Source organism: Otolemur garnettii, unplaced genomic scaffold (assembly GCF_000181295.1).
Source record: "Otolemur garnettii isolate 467f Iridium unplaced genomic scaffold, OtoGar3 scaffold00050, whole genome shotgun sequence".
Classification (NCBI taxonomy): Eukaryota; Metazoa; Chordata; class Mammalia; order Primates; family Galagidae; genus Otolemur; species Otolemur garnettii.
In genome coordinates this window covers 11,444,452-11,465,060 of record NW_003852445.1, presented here as the reverse complement: position 1 = coordinate 11,465,060, position 20,609 = coordinate 11,444,452, and the positions used below count along the sequence as shown (strand labels likewise).

Here is a 20,609-nt window from a genome sequence, read left to right as displayed (position 1 = left end):
AGCCACAGGCGCCACCCACAAATCTATTAATTCTTTACAGATGCAAATAACTGGTATCTTCTACACAATTTTCTCCTACAGAACAAAGTTAGTTGCTTACCCTTAAGCCTCAATTATGATAAATTTGGCAATAATAGATACAAAATAGAGTGACTTTAAAAAATAAAAGTTTAGGGGGGTGCCTGTGGCTCAGTGGGTAGGGCTCTGGCCCCATATACTGAGGGTGGCAGGTTCAAACCTGGCCCCAGCCAAACTCCAACAGCAACAACAAAAACAGCCGGGTATTGTGGCGGGCACCTGTAGTACCAGTTACTTCAGAGGCTGAGGCAAAAGAATTGTCTAAGCTTAAGAGCTGGAGGTTGCTGTGAGCTATAACACCAAGGTATTGGTGTTATAGGTATTGCCCCCTACCAAGAGCAATAAAGTGAGATTCTGTCTCAAAAAAAAAAAAAAAGTTTATTTCTCTGTCACATAAAAGTCTAGAAGTAGATAGGTGACCCAAGGCCTGGAGGGTAAATTTCTCTGCAATGTCCTCAAGACCCCAGGCTCCTTTCTGTCCACTGCCTTGCCAAACTAAAGGGTATAGTTGTTATGGTTTAAAAATGGTAGCTATCACATCTCCATTTCAAACAACAAGCTAAAAGAAGAAACAGTTGACCCGGAAGGGGGCCAGAGGGTATACGCCAAATATCTTTAAGAAAAGTTCCCAGATATCATTTCTGCTGTGCATCCATTGGCCAAAACATTGTGCCATAGTCATACTTAATGTCAAGTGGACTGAGAATATAATGTTTATTCTTGGTAGCTTTTGTTTAGATAGAATTAGGTGGGCTATTTTATCATGGAAAAACTTGGAAACAGACATTTCAAAATAACTAGCAGACTCAGTCAATGATTCACTCATAACTTATCTAATTACACAAAACCCTACCCAAAGCTGGAAAGAAAAATAACCTGTCACAAAGGATGAAAGAAATAAGAGGAAACAAGAACTATGCACCAAATTAGATGTATAAAAATAGTTATGCTTAATAGTTGAAAGCCTCAGAGGAGATGCAATTGCAAAATGGTAGAGAAATAATCAAAAGTTCTAAAGGTGTGGAGAATGTTTTTTATAAGGTAATATCCATCAGACACACAAAAGCAAATAAAAAGAGATTAAATGAGCAATAACTAAGATCATTCTGCTTTTTACTTCCCATCAAGACAATAAACTGAACAAAATAAAAAGTTCATCTTTGCTTAATTTTTTCTTCATATATCTCTAATTCCTAAAACACTTATGTTATCACTGATTTTACTGCTTCTGGTAGTGTTCCAAGGATATATGTTATATTTGGCTTTTTCTATACATATCTAAAAATAAAATCACTTTTATTTGGGAAACAAACTGAAAGTATTTTTTAATAGTTTTTATTTACTATGTTAACATAGGCATAATATATCTATCAGAAAAATACTGGACACTGTCCTTCACGAAAACCCAATGTATATAACTTTAAATTTACTTAATCCTCTTAATAATTAACTTAAGATCTACAAACAGGCTTTGTTTCTATGTAAGAAATAATCAGTGGCATGTATCTAAGATAAAGTGTTCATAAAAATACATTTAAAAATGATAATTAACATTTAGGTTTTTAAAAAAATTATAAGTTCAGAAGGGCTTAATTATATATATGAATATAAACAAGAAAAAGTGACCATATGGGAAAAATATAACTCTCAAATGTTGATGCCAAGGGTAGTGCTAAAATTTTGTATTAAGAAATATGAGTCATGGGAAAAAGACCAGGGCCAGGGCCCACATATACCCAAATGATACAAAACCCAAAAATAAAAAAAGGTATGCATTTTCTTTAGATAATTCTACAGCTGGTATGCACTTCCTAGGAAGAAGCACAGTTCTAACAAGATGATAGCTTAACAAATAACATGTCATTTACAATTCTTCAAAATGTAATAAATGGATCAGACTCTATGTATCATGGCCATATGAATAAAGATAACAAGTTGCTATCTTGAAAATAACTACATTTCAAATATTTGGGGTTATTTAACAGACAAGTATGTTTGCTTGTTTTGGGGTCTGCTTTGTAGATTTGCAGTCCTATTATATCTGACAAAGAGCCTATAGCATATACCATTGTGGGAGAGTGGGGAAACAATAACCTGGAAAATCAAGAGGGCTGTGTTCCAGTTCTGGTTTGGCCACCTATTAGGCACTGTAGGCAAGACGCCTTCTCTTCATCCTCATTATAAATGACAAATGAGTTGGACTCCATGTTCTCTAAGGTCTTTTCCAGCACTGTGCTGCTAAGACACCTTGCAGGTTCATCTCAGATGACATAACACTCATGGTCTGTTTATACTGTATTAGATCACTTCTGATATATATTTATTATCAGAAAATATCCAACTTGAAATATGAATTATTAAAAATCTTTTACTCCATGTATTTCAAGCAGTAATTCAGAATTCTACTATGGCATTCTAATTTTTTAAAGCAAAATAAGATTACTAGAATGATAAACTTTAGCATTCAGACTATTGAACCTAGAAAATATATATATAATTAATAGAATGTTAAAACCCAAAGAGTATTTGACAGAAATGAGGTAAAGGGGAGGGGTGGAGGGAGGTAGGGAAGGAGAAAGGAAGGGAAGAAGGGGAAGAGAGAGAGAGATTGAGACTACTTATGAAGCTTGTTTCAATGACAATTACTCTATAACAATTATGCACTCATAATTTGTAAACATAATGTGACAATCTGGGGAGAAAAATGTAGTCCAAATGTCAAAATACAGAGCCAAATGATTGTGAATTTTCTTAAGACACATTTTCAGAAAGAGAAAAAATGTCCCCGCCTTTGAGTTACTAAAGGGAACATTTTAAATTATGCCCATTTCTGGTAATATTTTATAGATAATAAATGCCCAGATATTTATAATTTAACTATTTCCTCTTCAATCTGTTTTTTATAGAAGATATGTTAATTTCATTTTGAACATGGTATGCTAAATATCCTGAGCTTCCAGGAATGAAGTCATGTAGTTCCCCAAGGAATTTCTTCATGGCATCAATTGATATATAACCTACAAAATAAATAAATGCATAAATGAATGAATAAATAAATAAATAAAGCACCTAGGCCAAAGTAACTGGAAAGTATGTCTGGCTGAGAGGGTGACCTCTTAGGACTATCTATACACCCAGCTACTAACAACACAAAGAGCTCATCTTCCCTATTTCACTTTTCTGTACTGCTAACACTTGGATAACATTCTTTTAATGAAAAAAATGGAGGCTCGGTGCCTGTGGCTCAAGCGGCTAAGGCGCCAGCCACATACACCTAAGGTGGCAGGTTCGAATCCCCAGCCTGGGCCCGCCAAACAACAATGATGGCTGCAACCAAAAAATGGCCAGGCGCTGTGGTGGGCGCCTGTGGTCCCAGCTACTTGGGAGGCTGAGGCCGGAGACTCACTTGAGCCCAGGAGTTGGAGGTTGCTGTGAGCATGATGCCATGGCACTCTACTCAGGGGGATAGCTTAAGGCTCTGTCTCAAAAAAAAAAAAAAAGAAAAAGAAAAAAATGGAAAATAAGGCCAGATGTAGAGGCTCACACCTATGATCCTAGAACTTGGGGAGACCGAGGCAGGTGGATTGCTTGAGCTCAGGAGTTGGAGACCAGCCTGAGCAAGAGCAAGACCTCATCTCTAAAAAATTAGCTGGGCGTTGTGGTGGGCGCTTGTAGTCCCAGTTACTCGGGAAACTGAGACAAAAGGATCACTTGGGCCCAAGAGTTTGAGGTTGCTGTGAACTACGATGCCATAGCTCTCTACCGATGGTGACAAAGTGAGACTCTGTCTCCACAAAAGAAAACAAAAAAATGGAAAATTGTATTGATCTATGTCACCAAAAGCACATGACAGAAGTGATAGTAAATCATTTCTGAGAGTAGGATATAAAAAAGACTGGCTTCTGTCTTGGGCACACTTTCTCACTCTCAGATTTCTCACTCTGAAGGAAGTAAACTACCATGTTCTGAACAGCCCTCACGTAGAGGCCCACTTGGCAAGGAGTTGAAGCCTTTGAACGAAACTCAACAAGAACCCAACACCCAACCCACTTGGGTGAGTTTTGAAGTGGATTTTCCAGTCCCAGCTGTGCCTTAGAATGACTGAAGCTCAGCTGACAACTTAAATGCAATCTCGCAAGAGACTTTGAGACAGAATTACCTTGCTAAGATATTCTTGGATTTATAATCCTAACAAATTATGAAATAATAAATGTTCATTGTTTTAAACATTTTGGAGCCATTTAAAAGTTTGGGAACAGTTTGATATATAGCAGTAGATAACATACAGTATCTATTATGGATTCCTAAACTTATATCAGAAACCTTTGCAAGTTTTTGCCTATAAGGTATTAATAATTATTAGTAATTGCTTTCTTACTCTTATTAATCATATATGTATGATTAATATAGCTGTCAATCAGAACTTCTTCTTTTTTTTTTTTTTTGAGATGAGTCTCACTTTGTTGCCCTTGGTAGAGTGCTGTTGTGTCACAGCTCATAGCAACCTCAAACTCTTGGGCTTAAGCAATTCTCTTGCCTCAGCCTCCTGAGTAGCTGGGACTACAGGCGCCTGCCACAACGCCCAGCTATTTTTTTGTTTTTAGCAGGTCAGAGCTGGGTTTGAACCCACCAGCCCTGGTACATGTGGCTGGCGCCCTACTCACTGAGCTATGAGCGCTGCCCAGAACTTCTTATCATGAGTGATAATCAGTGATATTAGACCAAGAGGATTTAATTCTAGTCAAAAGCAAAAACCAAACCAAACCAAAACAAAAAAACTTTGATATGTAGAGGACATATGTCAATGTCTGGAGACAGTTTTGGTTGTCATAACTGGAAGAGAAAAGGGTTGTCATATTGGTGGCTAGTGGGCAGAGGCCATGGTGAGCATCCTACAATACACAGGATTGATATCCACCTACCCCCACACAAAGAATTGCCTGGCCTAAAATGCCCATAGTGTCAAAATCGAGAAACGCTAATCTAGAGTATAGCTCCAACTTATATTTTCTGTAACTAAAGACCTCAATTCTATTTTCAGAGATTTGTTTATTTATTTTTATGAGACAGAGTCTCACTTTGTCGCCCTGGGTAGAATGCTGTGGCGTCACAGCTCACAGCAACCTCCAACTCCTTTGCTTAGGCGATTCTCTTGCCTCAGCCTCCCAAGTAGCTGGGACTACAGGTGCCAGCCACAACATCCGGCTATTTTTTGTTGCAGTTTGGCTAGGGCCAGGTTTGAACCTACCACCCTCAGTATATGGGGCCAGCGCCCTACCCACTGAGCCACAAGTGCCACCCTATTTTCAGAGATTTAATAGTGAGTTGAATGACTTCCATTTTGAGGAAGAGACTGTCAAATTGTAGTCACAAAAATTGATACCACAGTTTAAGAACTCTATTAAGAGTTTTAGAACTCTATTTACTAAATGTTTAATTAACAAAAGCTGATTTCTTCCAACAAGGAGTTATTCCTTCCTGTACAGCAGATAGGCATGATAAAAAGAGGGACATACTTGTCGGTTTACATCAAAATTAAAGACAAATAAATTATCTATAAAAAATAAAGCTTTCTTCCAAGAAAGTGCTATTGAGATATTTAATGGAGAAATACAAAAAAAGGAAATAATTATTTAATTGAGCAAATGAAAAGATTAAAAACTTTAATTCCACCAATAAAATTAACAACAGATCGCCACACATTAAAATTATTCTCTAAAAATTCTGACTAATGATATTTTTATATAACACTTTCATGTCTTTTTGGTCAGACTGTTTCTCTATCCAGCAATGACACACAGAGCAGCATTGTTACAGGTCCAAATGTAAGCATATGTCTTTTGTATGGCTGATTTTAGTACTTATCATTGATGTTTTTAATATGTTATTAAATGTTTGGTAAGTTCAAAGGTACTACATGAGCTATGTAGTAACTTGTGATGACATTGCTTAAAGCAAAATCAATACCAGTAACACACCACAACTCATGGTGTAATATTACCTACATTTTATCTGAATGTTTAGGTCTAGGGATAAATTTAAGCAACAATCAGCTGCTGTCAATTTTAGGAGTCCTGAGCACTTATACTTAGTTCATTATTCTTTGCAAATCACAATTTCTCTGGACTATAGTAAGACTGACTTTCTTACTACTATAGCTGGGTAGCTGTCTTCCTTGGTTCTATAAGACTCAGCACAAAACTACACCTTTTTTTAGACAGTTCTTTCAAAGGACTTTGGTAAAGTCTATTTTCTATTACTCAAGTGAAGAAGAAGAAGTGGTTGTAAGGGATAGTAATATAACAAAAGACACCTAGAAACTTCTGGACTAGTTGCAATATTGCTAAATAAAGAGGAAATGATAAATATACAAGTGATTTTTTAATGAATTTTTTTTTTTTTTGATACAGAGTCTCAAGCTGTCACCCTGGGTAGAGTGCCTTGGCGTCACAGCTCACAGCAACCTCAGACTCTTGGGCTTAAGCGATTCTCCTGCCTCATCCTCCCAAGAAGCTGGGACTACAGGTGCCTGCCACAACGCCCAGCTATTTTTATTTTTTGGTTGCAGTTGTTATTGTTTGGCAGGCCTGGGCTGGATTCGAACCCACCAGCTCTGGTGTATGTGGCTGGAGCCCTAGCTGCTGAGCTACAGGCACTGAGCCTTTTAATGAATTTTCAAAAATCTATACTTTTAAAATTGCTGTTTAAAAAACAATTTTTTGGCCAGGTACAGTGGCACTCTGGAAGACCAAGGAGGTAGGATTGCTTGAAGTGAGAGACCAGACTAAGAAAGAGCAAGACCCCACCTCTACAAAGAACAGAACAGTTAGCTGGAGTCTTAGAATCAGCTACTCAGGAGGCTGAGATGGGAGGACTGCTGGAGCCCAGGAGTTTGAGGTTACAGTGAGCCATGATGACACCACCACACTCTAGTCAGGACGACAGAGAGAGACTGTCTCAAAAAAACAAAAGCAAAAACAAAAACAAGTTTTAAAAATCTCTATTTTTTAATTGTTATTAATGACAGCATTGAATACTATGCAAATCAAAATATCCAAATATTCACCTTACTCAGCACTATCCAAATTTGTGTGGCCACATTTCAATTGGATCCTTTGGTTCCACTCTTTCCATGTCAGCCTGTTAGCTATCTTCTCTTTACACAGGATACAAGGGTAGGACATCCAAATATGGAGTCTGTGTACACCTGGGTAATCCATGACTAGGCTTCTGGGCATCTGTGAGATTCTCTAAATTATGTGTAAGGGTTAGCATGTTATGTTTGTGTGTATATGTATGCTAGAGAAAGGAGCCTATGTTTCATCAGATTCTCAAAAGAAACTGTGATTGGGGTTGTCCATGTAATTTATCTTCCAAATTGGGACACTTGAGAGAAAACACTAAGGCAAGGACAATAGGCACAAATTGAAACTGCCTCACATAAATAAGGACATGTATTCACCAGAACTTGAGACCACTGTTTTAGCACAGAAAATATGAACGCATATTCTTAGGTCAATTCTGCAAGTTAATTTATTCAATATATGAATAATATCTCTTCCATTACCATCTTAAATAGAGGGGTAGGTATGTGAAGTATAGCAATAGCTGCTTTTTCTTTTTTTATAAGACAGAGTCTCACTTTGTCACCCTTGGTAGAGTGCTGTGTTGTCACAGCTCATAGCAGTCTTAAACTCTTGGGCTTAAGCAATTCTCCTGCCTCAGCCTCCTAAATAGCTGGGACTACAGGTACCAGCCACAATGCCCAGCTACTTTTTGTTGCAGTTGTCATTGTTGTTTAGCTGGCCTAGGCTGAATTCCAACCCACCAGCCTTGGTGTATGTGGTTGACGCCATAACCACTGTGCTATGGGCACGGAGGCAACAATAGTTTTATTCTACACTATATTCCCTTGTTTCTTCCTTACCTGGTTATACTCTAAATTTTATTCTAAATTACCTGTTACCAGCAGCGCCTGTGGCTCAGGGGGTAGGGCGCTTGCCCCATATACTAAAGGTGTTGGGTTCAAACCCGGCCCTGGCCAAACTGCAACAAAAAATAGCCGGGCGTTGTGGTAGGCGCCTGTAGTTCCAGCTACTCGGAAGGCTGAGGCAAGAGCATTGCCTAAGCCAAAAGCTGGAGGTTGCTGTGAGATGTGACTCCACAGCACTCTACCGAGGGCAGCAAAGTGAAACTCTTAAAAAAAAAAAAAATTACCTGTTACCATGTTGTTCACTGGATAATTCTGAAGAGGAAAGTACATCTGCTTTTCTGCAACTGGAGTCCTTTTAAAATGCTTTTCTGCGCTATAAAATGAAACATACAGAAAGACACATTTCTTCACATTTATATTTGGTGGGTTTTTTGGACTTGTTTTACAAATGAGAACTTAAATATACACATCATAGTAATTTAATTGCTCTTTGATCAGATGTCAGTGGTATCAGGTGAAAATGTTAATTGTGAACTTGTTTTGTGCTTCCAAATAATATAAAGGCCCATAGAGATATTTTTGCTTTTCTTGGCCACTTCACAAAACAAATATTTATTGAGTCTATAGAGGCCTGAATCTTTTTCTCAATACCCTCAAAAGCATAACAATTCAATAATATTTTACAGTTAGATAAAAAATATGTATAATATGTAATTTTAAATATGCCAAAAGAAAACCATTGAAGACTACTTTATTTTATTTCTTTTTATTTTATTTTATGAGGCAGAGTCTCCCTCTGTTGCCCAAGCTAGAGTGCCATGGCATCGGCTAGCTTATAGCAACCTCAAATTTTTGGGCTCAAGTAATCCTCCTGCCTCAGCCTCCTGAGTAGCTGGGACTGCCACAACACTCAGACTAGGTCCTGTTCTTGCTCAGGCTGGTTCTAGGTGAAGGGATCTTCCCGTCTCAGCCTCCCAGAGTCCTAGGATTACAGGTTTGAACCATGGCCAACAAAATAAATTTTAGAAGAAAGTTAAACAAATTATACATCACAATGTCTACTATGATTTTTCAACATGGAGAAATGTTTATGGAATATGAAATGGAAAATCAAGAGACAAACTTTATATGTAGTATGACCTCAACTCTATTAAATGCATGTATTTGTGGAAGGTGAGAAACATACTATTGTCAATGACAGTTATTTCTGAGTGGTGGAGTTGCTGGAATTTAAATTTTCTTTATTCTTTCCTAGATTTTTCATTTTGACAAATTTGCAAGCATTACATTTATAATAATAAAGTAACGAAAAATAAGAAAAATAAAACAAAAATTCATGCAATTTTCAGAAGATTTAGGAAATATAATAGGAAGGGAAAATAGCATACTAAGTTTGGACTCTAGATCAGCTAAACTTGGTTTGAAATTAAGTTCCATTACTTGAATAATATTGGATAAATTATTTAGCTTTCTGAATTGTTTTCTTCAATTGCAAAATGGAGTGATAGCATTCATCTATCTCATAGGTTGTGAGAATCAAATAAAATACTGTAAATTGCTTAGCCACAGTGTCTTATGTGTACCAGGTAGTCAATAATATTCACCACACAGTGTCACTAGTAGTATACCAACAAAAGAAATGCTTCTATAGGTGGGGGTGAGGGGGTATTTTATCTATGTTCACACTGCACCCTCTGGTGGTTCCACATAGAAAAGGCTCTACATAGACATCTACGTAGGATTTATCCGTATCCTTTGTCCATTTTTGTTGTAATTGGATCGGACATATTTTTCCCAGACTCACAAGACCTCTTTGTATATTAAAGAAATGAGCCTTTCTAAGAGTATGACTTAAAATTGGAAAAATTATATAAATTAAATAATTCATTTTTATATTGAAGAAGGGTAACTACTATTTGATCACTTTTACTTCAGTAGCTAAATACAGGCTGTAGGGTTCACTAGGTCCCCATTCCTTCTGTGTCCTAAACAGAAATCACAAAGTACCTTGATTGCTCTAGATTGTGAACTAGACAGTTGCAGGTTTTTCCTAGCAGGCTTGAATCCAAACCAGGACCTTAAACATTCCCAGGCATTGAGAAAGGTATCTATGTTTTGCCCAAAACACTGAAAGAAACTGGCCCCAGCCCTGAACCAAATTCCTTAAACTGTCATATAAACTCCATACCCTGACCTCTGGTCTTGAACCTAAATAGAACATCCCTATTCTCTAGCTGTCCATTGCAAATGCTTTAACTGATCGCCCTGATGTTTAATGGTTTTTCTTCAGAATCCCACTGGCTGTATCTTGAAACGATTTGTGGCACTCCCTTGTGAAAATACTTCTGCTACTTTTAGGGCTACTCTAGCCACAAATTCGGCAGGAGGAAACATAGACTTTTGAATAACTAGCATTTCCTATAAATACTTGAAAAGCACTGACTTGGAAAATACAGAAGTAGGACTAGATTATGTATTACAAAAGTCTCAAAGGAGGAAGCCTTTCATAGATTGGCCCTAACATAATGACAAGTCCATGTCTGCCTGTCTTTTTTTTTTTTTTTTTTTTGAGACAGCCTCAAGCTGTCACCCTGGGCAGAGTACTGTGGCATCACAGCTCACAGCAACCTCCAACTCCTGCTCTCAAGAGATTCTTCTGCCTCTGCCTCCCAAGTAGCTGGGACTACAGGTGCCTGCCACAACGCCCGGCTATTTTTTGGTTGCAGCTGTCATTGTTTTGTATGTGGCTGGCACCTTAGCCGCTTGAGCCACAGGCACCAAGTCTGCCTGTCTTTTTAAGATTTAATTTCTTAAACTGAAGTAACTACATACAAACAATTTGGAAAGAGGGGGAAAATCACTCAGAACTAATTTGATTACAACTGCTAATATTTAATGTGTTTTCTTCCTCTTTAACAAAATGTATTTTCAAAATAATTTAACAATTACACATTAAATCCCTATTTTCTTTCTGGAGAGATTATTATAGCATAGTAGTTAAATGCATGGGCTCTGGAATTTGAGTGACCCAGTTCAAATCCTTCTTCTCCCCAGCTTCGTAAAATTTTCTGATTTAGGGAACATTACTTAATCTTTCTAATCTTAGATCTCTTTTTCAGTAAAATAGGAATGGTGATAATGATAATATCAATCTCATAGAGAGACTGTGAAAATTAAAAGAGATAAGCACACAGTGCTCACAGATGTCTACATTGAATTAAATATCAGTGAAGTATATTAATTCAATACCTTTCGGATAATTCTTTTATGTGCTTTGTTGGTACTTCACTATTTTCCCTAAAGGTCTGTATTTCATTTGGTGTTACTTCATCATCCTGTGTATAGCAAAAGAAATCACATTTTTTAAAAATCGGCACATCAACAATCCAATCAATATTTTTTTTAAAAAGGGAAAAAAATAAAAAATAAATTAAAAAGGGAAAAAGTAATCTTTAAAATATACATCAAGTCTTTATACATTTAGATTCATTCTATCTAGTTTGGTGGGGAAAACTTAAAACAATGTACACACATAACTAACTATACTATACATATGTAGAGATACATAAAAAATTCTTTAATTACCAAAGATAAGTAAAACTTTGATTTTATCCTCTTTTCAATTTTTGAAATTTGCTCTACTGTGGTCGCATTTCTTTTACCATATTTGACATATTACTTTTACCATATTACATATACTATTAGGAAATTTCTCATTTAGGCTATAAATCCACTAAGAACAATAACAATGCCCCCTATATTTACCCTTGGTATTGTCATTTGATGAAATACCATCCACTTAAATATCTATGGTTACATTATTATAATTGGCTAATATTCAATATCACTCGATAATTTTAAAATATGCTTATTATATAATAATATAATTCCTAGAGTTAATAGTCAATACAAGCATGTTATACTAATTTTTTTCATAGAAAAAACATTGGATTGAGTTGGAGTTGAGAAAATGTGTTTTAATTTTGCTAATATTTACTCATGTGAACTAAAACAGGTCTTTACCTTCTCTTTACTCAGTTTTCTTATTTATAAAACTAAATAATTAATCATCTTTAAGATCCCTTTAAGCTCTAAAGTTAAGGTATAGTCAATAATTATCATCAAATAATAACCATTCTATCACCACACCACACATGTCTCTGGAAACACTGTTAACAAGTCAAGGATTAGATACATTGTTTCCTCCTGCAAAATACTATTGCCTTTTAGCCAAAAATACTACTGAAAGAACTATTATTTTCAGATGATAATACTTTGGAAAGAAAAAAATAATTAAAGGAATACACAATATATAAGCTAATTGGTTAGCTTTGGACATATTTTAAAGATTTTCTCCCTAACTTTTTATTGTGAAAAATTTCAAACTTGCCAAAACTTTAAAGAATAGTACAATAAGTATTGTATGCCCTTCACCTAGATTCACTAAATGTTAACATTTTCACCACCTTGAGCGTCACCTCTCTATCCTTTTACTTTTGCTGTACTATTTGAAAACATTTACAGATATCTTGACACACTCCTTAACACCTAGAATTCATTTTATTAAATATATACACATTCTTTTATCTTTATAATACCACTATCACGATTAAGAAAATTAAACTTAATTCAATAACACCCAATACAGTTCATTGTTAAATTTTCCCAGATGTCCTCAAAATGCCTTTTATACATTTTTCACTTAAAAAATTCAGAATCTAATCAAAGTTTATGCCTCAGATTTGGTTACTATATCTCTTAGTCTAAAACAGTCCTTTTGCCTTGTTTGTATTTTGTGGCACTGACTAACTGTTTTAGAGTCCAGGCCAGTTAGCTATCTTGTGCTATGGTCCATAATCTGGATTTGTCAGATTGTTAAATCATAACTGGATTCTATTTAAAGCTTTTGAAATGATGGCTTGGTGCCTGTCGCTCAGCGGCTAGGGCACCAACCACATACACCAGAGCTGGCAGGTTCAAATCCAGCATGGGCCTGCCAAACAATGACAACTACAATCAAAAAATAGTCAAGAGTTGTGGGTGCCTGTAGTTCCAGCTACTTGGGAGGCTGAGGCCAGAGAATCGTTTAAGCCCAAGAGTTTGAGGTTGCTGTAAGCTGTGACACCACGGCACTCAAGGGTGACAGCTTGAGACTCTGTCTCAAATAAATAAAAGGAAAAACAATTATAAAAAAAATAAAGCTTGTGAAAAGAATACTATGAAGACAATATTGTTTACTTATGATACCATATCAGAGTGAAATAATGAGAAGTTGTTACAATATTGGTGATATTGAATTTGATCAGTTGGTTAAAGTGTTATCTGTCAGATCTCTCCATTGCAAAGGTACATTATTTCCCTTTGTTTTTTTGTTTTTTTGTTTTTTTTTTGGCATAGTCTCTCTCTGTTTCCCAGGGTAGTGCAGAGGTACAATTGTAGCTCACTGAAGCTCAAACTCCTGGGCTCAAGTGATCTTCCTGCCTCTAATTTGTGGTTGCAGGCATCTGATTTTTATATTTTTTTGTAAAGATGGAGTCTCACTATTGCCCAATCTTGTCTTGGACTTCTGGGCTCAAATGATCCTCCAGCCTTGGCCTCTCAAAGTGCTAGGATTACAGGTGTGAAACACTATATCTAGCATATCTTTGTAATTAATATGTAATCAGGGAGTGGTAAGATTTAGCATCCATTAATGACCTTTGCCTATATCAGTCATTATATTGGGGTTTGTGAAATGCAGATTTTCCATTCTATCATTCTTTCTATATTTGTTAGCTGTTATTCTTCTGTAAAGAAAAATGTTCCTTGTCCTACTCTTCCTTTCCTTCTTTCTTTCCTTTCTTTTCCCTTCTGTCTTCCTTTCTTTTTTCTTTTTTCTTTTTTGAGACAGAGCCTGTAGCATCACAGCTCACAGCAACCTCCAACTCCTGGGCTCAAGCGAGTCTCCTGCCTCTGCCTCCTGAGTAGCTGGGCACCCACCACAACACCTGGCTATTTTTTGGTTGCAGCCATCATTGTTGTTTGGTGGGCCCAGGCTGGTTTCAAACCCACCACCTTAGGTGTGTGTGGCTGGAGCCTTAGCCACTTGAGCCACAGGTGCCGAGCCGCTTTTTTTTTCTTTCCTTCTTCTTTTGGAGTACCACGATGGACCCATGGATTCTTTTTTTACTTAATATATTATAATCCATTACTGTCATTGTTTTTATTAATGCTAAAATTATCCCAAATTTAGCTATTGCATAAAGATTTTCAAGTAAGTCAAAAGCACAGGTAACTTTGAGGAAGGATGGCAAGAACTATAAAGCTTCCAATTTCTAGAATTACACACATTTATTGAGAGGTATTACTCAAAACATTTAACAAATGGCACATAAATTAATCAGAAGCCTACACTGGCAGTAAAGAATTAGTAAATAGCACTTGTTATTCCCTTAATCATACTGAAAGAAGCAAAGTTTCAAGTTTCTTATGTGAATAATTTTATTTATACAAAAATGCCTCAATTTTACTAACATGCTACTATAAAAACAATGTCAACAGCCTGGGCGAATATTTTATGAAGAGGAGCCCCCAGGCAACTGAAGCAGGATCAAAAAATACACTACTGGGACCTGATCAAACTAAAAAGCTTCAGCACAGCCAAGGACACAGTAAGTAAAGCAAGCAGACAGCCCTCAGAATGGGAAAAGATATTTTCAGGTTATGTCTCCAACAAAGGTCTAATAACCAGAATCCACAGAGGACTCAAATGTACTAGCAAGAGAAAAACAAGTGATCCCATCTCAGGGTGGGCAAGGGACTTGAAGAGAAACTCCTCTGAAGAAGACAGGTGCATGGCCTACAGACACATGAAAAAATGCTCATCATCCTTAATTATCAGAGAAATGCAAATCAAAACTACTTTGAGATATCATCTAATTCCAGTAAGATTAGCCCACATCACAAAATCCCCAAACCAGAGATGTGGGCATGAATGTGGAGAAAAGGGAACACTTCTACATTGCTGGTGGAAGTGCAAACTAATACATTCCTTTTGGAAAGATGTTTGGAGAACACTTAGGGTTCTAAAAATAGACCTGCCATTCGAACCTATAATTCCTCTACTGGATATATATCCAGAAGACCAAAAATCACATTATAACAAAGATATGTGCACCAGAATGTTTATTGCAGCCCAATTCATAATTGTTAAGTCATAGAAGAAGCCCAAGTGCCCATCAACCCACGAATGGATCAATAAATTGTGGTATATGTACACCATGAAATATTATGCAGCCATAAAGAAAGATGGAGACTTTACCTCTTATATGTTTACATGGATGGAGCTGGAACATATTCCTCTTAGCAAAGTATCTCAAGAATGGAAGAAAAAGTATCCAATGTACTCAGCCCTACTATGAAACCAATTTATAGCTTTCTTATGAAAGCTATAACCCAATTATAGCCCAAGAAGAAGGGGAAAGGGCAGAGGGAGGGGAGGGGAGGGGGAGGATGGGGAGTGGGAGAATAATTGGTGGGACCACACCTATGGTGCATCTTACAGGGGTACATGTGAAATTTACTAGGTGTAGAATATAAATGTTTTAACACAATAACTAAGAAAATGCTGTGAAGGCTATGTTGACCAGTTTGATGAAAGCATTTCGAATTGTATGTAAAATCAGCACATTGTACCCCATGATTGCATTAATGTACTCGGCTATGATTTAATAAAATAAACAAAAAATAATGTCAAACCAAATAATGCCCAATAAAAGCACACTCTTTAAATTCCTTAATCTGGCTCATTGGTGCCAGTCACGTCACAAGATTTTTTTTTTTTTGAGACAGAGTCTCATTAAGTCACCCTTGGTAGAGTCCTGTGGTGTCACAGCTCATAGCAACCTCCAACTCTTGGGCTTAGCTATTTTTTTGTTGTTGCAGTTGTCATTGTTGTTTAGCTGGCCCAGGCCAGGTTAGAACCCACCACCCTTGGTGCATGTGTCTGGAGCCATAACCACTGTGCTATGGGCACCAAGCCACAAGTAAATTTTTTTTTTTCTTTGAGACAGAGCCTCAAGCTATCCCCCTGGGTAGAGTGCTGTGGCGTCACAGCTCACAGCAACCTCCAACTCCTGGGCTCAAGCGAGTCTCCTGCCTCAGCCTCCCAAGTAGCTGGGATCACAGGTGCCTGCCACAATGCACGGCTATTTTTTGGTTGCAGCCATCGTTGTTGTTTTAGTGGGCCTGGGCTGGATTCAAACCTGCCACCTTAGGTGTATGTGGCTGGCACCTTAGCCACTTTAGCCACAGGCGCCAAGCCCAAGTAAATATTTTTAATATTACATTGCTTTCAAAAAAAAATTGAAACTGTAGATTCTAACCAAGTGCCTTCATTACTCTTACCTCTTCTACTGGAAAATGTTGGTCTTGTTCCCAAATAAAACTACCAATTTTTCTTCTTATTTCTGTTTGAGAAAAACAAATCCAATACTATTTTTTAAAAAGTAACTTTGTAGAATCTCCTAAATTTTGCTTAAAGTCTCAAATTTCTAGGCCAATATTATTACATTTGCATCAAAGCCACCTAAGACACTTGTTAAAATGCAGATTCCTATTCAATCAGATCAGTGAGGAGCTCAGGAATTTGCATTTCTAACAAACTCTCCACATGATGCCAATACATTATGATAATCATTATTATAGACTTTTTCTCCTGGAATATATATATACTATACTATATAACTTAAAGTTAATTTTACCTTTTTTTTTTTTAAAGAGAGGGGTTCTCACTACGTTGCCTGGGTTGAAGTGCAGTGGCAAAGTCGTGGTGGCTGTTCAGAGGCATGATCATAGTGCAGTACAGCCTCCAACTCTTAGATTCAAGGGATCCTCTAATCTCAGCCTTCCAAGCAGCTGGGATTATAAGTATGTACCATTTTGCCCAGTTTTTTTTTTATTCTTTTTAATGTGGCTATGAGAAAATTAAAATCTATATGTGGCTCCTATTTGCATCTCATACATCTACTAGACAATATTGCTGTAGGGAGATTTTAAGATATATTCTTTTTAGTTTTTAAAAGGAAAACATTTGTCTTTAAAATAGGCTTTAAAAACTTAAATACATGTTAATATAAGACGCTAAACTTGAAGACAGGAATGATAATTAAAAATCAGACCAAATGGCCATTTTACAAGTTCCTTGAAGGTGGGTATTCACTGATTGGCACAAATAGTTTTTTAATAAATCATTCTCCCATCCAGTCATTAATTTATTTGGGTAAGCACTCAGAACAATATAAAGTTATAACTAGGTCTCACCAGGACATCAACTTTGAAACATAATCTCTGAAATTTTTTCTTTAAAAAAACTAAATTTTCTTTATACAAGTCTCATTGTGTTGCCCAGGCTGAACTCAAACTTCTAGGCTCAAGGGATCTCCCACTTCAGTCCCCCAAGAAGCTGAGTCTATAGAGGTATGACATTGTAACCTGTACCTGGGGATTCTTAGAATCCCCATGCTCTTTTATGGAAGCAATTTTCCAAGTTTTTTTCTTTTGTTTTGTTTTGAATACTCTCCTCACTGGGAATTTGTACTCAGCTGCAGTCTGTCTTTCTGGAGATAGACATGTGCCTATTGAATAAATAAGCTAAACATCAAAAACTGATGCATAACCTTAAAAAATGGGATAAAGTTAGCCCTTTTTTGATAGGTAGTATTTGTACAGATGAACAGGATAGGAAAGCATGTGCCAAGCAGGGAAAACTAAAAGCTAATTTCAGAAATAGTTTTTTTATTTACTTGTCCTTCCTACTTCATAGGGTTGCTGAAAAAGTTAATGTGCAAGTACAAATATATGGGTTTATCACATAACCAATCTTTAAATATCAGAAGAAAACAATTTAGAAAAATAAAAAAGACATTCAAAACTAGCAAAGAACGCTTTTATTAAATACTCACATATCAGACACCTTAATATATCATCTCATTTTATCCTCAGAACAAGTTGGGAGAAGTTAAGTAACTTGTTAAAGGCAACTGGGCAACTGGGTTGAAACCTGGCACACAGGAGGAGTGTGGCTCAATGAATGTGTGAATGATCAATAAACAAAGCCAGGATATACATTTAAGGCAATCTGATCTGAATTAAATATTGCATTTAATTAGATAGCAAAACTCAAAAATCTCCAACTGAGAACAAAGATCAGTTAAGTTGAATTTGGCTGTCTAACAGAGAATATCTGAACGATCTTTGCTAACCTTCTTGCAGGCATTCAGGAGGAAGAATGAAATGACCTAAAGCGACCGAGTTTTTAATTTCAGCTTTAGCTACTGCAGAGAGATAGTAGGCATGAAAAACTGTAGCATTGTCTTCTATGTATTCAAGACTCTGGTATATTCTAGGAGAAAGAAAGGACATATTTTAGGTTATGATATAAATAGTGATGTATTCAACCTGTCAAAAGAATGAATAAACGACCGGAAGTAGGGTGTGATTACATTAAAGGATACACTTAACGCTGTGACTTAACGCTATTTTTTTCTGGCAAGGAAGTAAAAATACATAGCTTGAGTTATTAGTAGTTTGGGGGCCTAAATCTAGGCATGTTTCAGCTTTAGAGACTTGGTTAATGATTAAATGAATTAGGAAACTTGACCTAACAGTACTGTTAACTGCGCATCAACAACCAATTGAGAGACACAATGACTGTTTTACCCGAAGTCACCATTATGAAGAGGGATCAATTAATTCTGAGGGAGGGGGTAGGCAGGTGGCCTTCACATACAGGAAGAAAGCAACATCTTTCGTGTAGGTGGAGATGAGGGGAAGGACATTAGAGGAAATTGTGCAGGAAGGTAGGTGCTAGCCAAGCTCTGCCTCTGGAGGTAAGCAGCAGGGAAGTGGGAGAGGGAGGGTGGAAGAGCCATGATCCCATCTCTGCTTTGTAAAGGAAATTGAATAGCATTGTGACCGGGACAGACTAGAGGCAGAGTTACCTCTTACTAGGTTAATGGCAGTGAGGATGAAAAGCAATTACATGGATACATTTGGGGTAGGAGAGTCTCTTCAAAAGAGACTGAAGATTTTAGGTTTGGAGAACACAGGACCCGGTGCAGGAATGAGGGGCAATCAGGAGATTTGGTTTCGACGTGGAGTCTAATGTCTAGAGACAGCTGGAAGCACACGCCGGCACTCGGAAAGGGGTCTGAAGGCAGGCAGCCAGCCCCGCACCGCGGCGGGGAGGGGAGAGGGGGCTGTCTATTCCCGCACCGCCACCACGACGCACGTCGGGGACTGACACCTGCTCATCCCGGCCTCGCCCTATCAGCAACATTTACTAGTGCGCTGCTATTTCCAGCCCCTACTCCGGTCTCATCATGACACGAGAGGCACTGCCGAGTGGCGCTCAGGTACCTCAGCGTGTCTGGGTGCGAAGCGTCAGAGCTGAACAAGAATTCGGCCTCCCGCGAGTCACTGATCGTTCCCCCTTCCGCCACTGTGGAAGCAAAGCACAGAGTCAGACCGCTAGGAATACCGGCACCAGGGGGAGGTGCGAAGCTGCCTTCGTTGTTCACCCACCCTTCCACTCAACCTCCTACCCCAGAACTGCTTCAGCTCCTGGCTGACGCTGCCGCAGAACCAACCGCTCTGCCCTTGAAACATGGCGCCGCCTAAGGCGCTAGGCCGCAGAGCGGCTTCCAGAGCTGAGATCGCTGATTGGTCCCGGGTCCGACGGCCGTTCCATGATTGGTCCTCAGGAGCAATGGGCGGGAAAGGCCTGCGGCACTCGGAAGAAAGCCGGTCACTACCTACCCAACTGCGCTGACTAGTTCTCCTGGGAGGTTGGGGCCTGCCAGCCGGACCCAAGAGAGGACGGTCGCTGGAGCTTGAGAGTTTGAAATCCTAAGTATTAACAAAGGTATTGCATATGTCCAGATTCTGTAGCGTCAAGTATTATCTTGTAGCAAAACTCATTTTATCATTTCATCTATAAATGTTGCGTTGAATCTCTGAAAGATGATGAGGACTTTTTTAAAAAAACACAAATATGATGACATTATTGCACTTAAAACGTATTTCTTTAATATAGTCAAATACCACGTGTCCAGGTTTCCAGTTTTCTCAAAATTCTCTTGGTTTTCTTTAACAGTTTCACATCAGTTGTGATGTTAGATTTGTTTGGTGTTCGGTCTTTTTAATCTAAAATTTCAAAATTATCCATATAAGGTTGTCCATGGAATCTTTTGTTATCTTTTTCTAACGTCTCCAAGGCTTTCTAGTCATAGTTGTTGTTTTTTTTTTTTTATTTTTGGTAATGGTTATTTGTGCCTTCTTTTTATTTCTTAGTCTTATCTGAGGTTTGTCAATTTTTTTTTTAATACAAGTAAGACCTTGATATTCCACTCTTTTGAGTTACAGTTGGGACAAGTGGGAGAGGGGGAAAGATTTGGAGTGGGATGGAGAACCAGAAGGGGCTCCATAGCTGGAGGTCTAGTCCATTTAGTTTTGGTACTGGAAGGGGCTCACGGCCACTTTCATTGAGAAGACACGTGCGGATGAGGGCTTCTGTCACCGAGAAGGGGTCACAGTTGGCAGAGGAGCGAAGGTCTTCAAA

The 20,609-nt window shown here is 37.8% G+C and overlaps 1 protein-coding gene across 1 annotated transcript; it reads right to left on the bottom strand.

Annotated features, from left to right (window-relative positions):
• Positions 1-2,955: 2,955 nt before the first annotated feature.
• TERB2 (telomere repeat binding bouquet formation protein 2) lies at positions 2,956-19,657 on the bottom strand. The gene is made up of 7 exons (XM_003791791.1): positions 19,594-19,657; positions 19,409-19,490; positions 18,253-18,392; positions 16,397-16,458; positions 11,261-11,346; positions 8,296-8,384; positions 2,956-3,095 (listed from the first exon to the last, which is right to left on the bottom strand). The coding sequence occupies exons 1-7, from the start codon at positions 19,655-19,657 to the stop codon at positions 2,956-2,958; spliced, it is 663 nt and encodes a 220-aa protein (XP_003791839.1).
• Between the last annotated feature and the right edge of the window lie 952 nt (positions 19,658-20,609).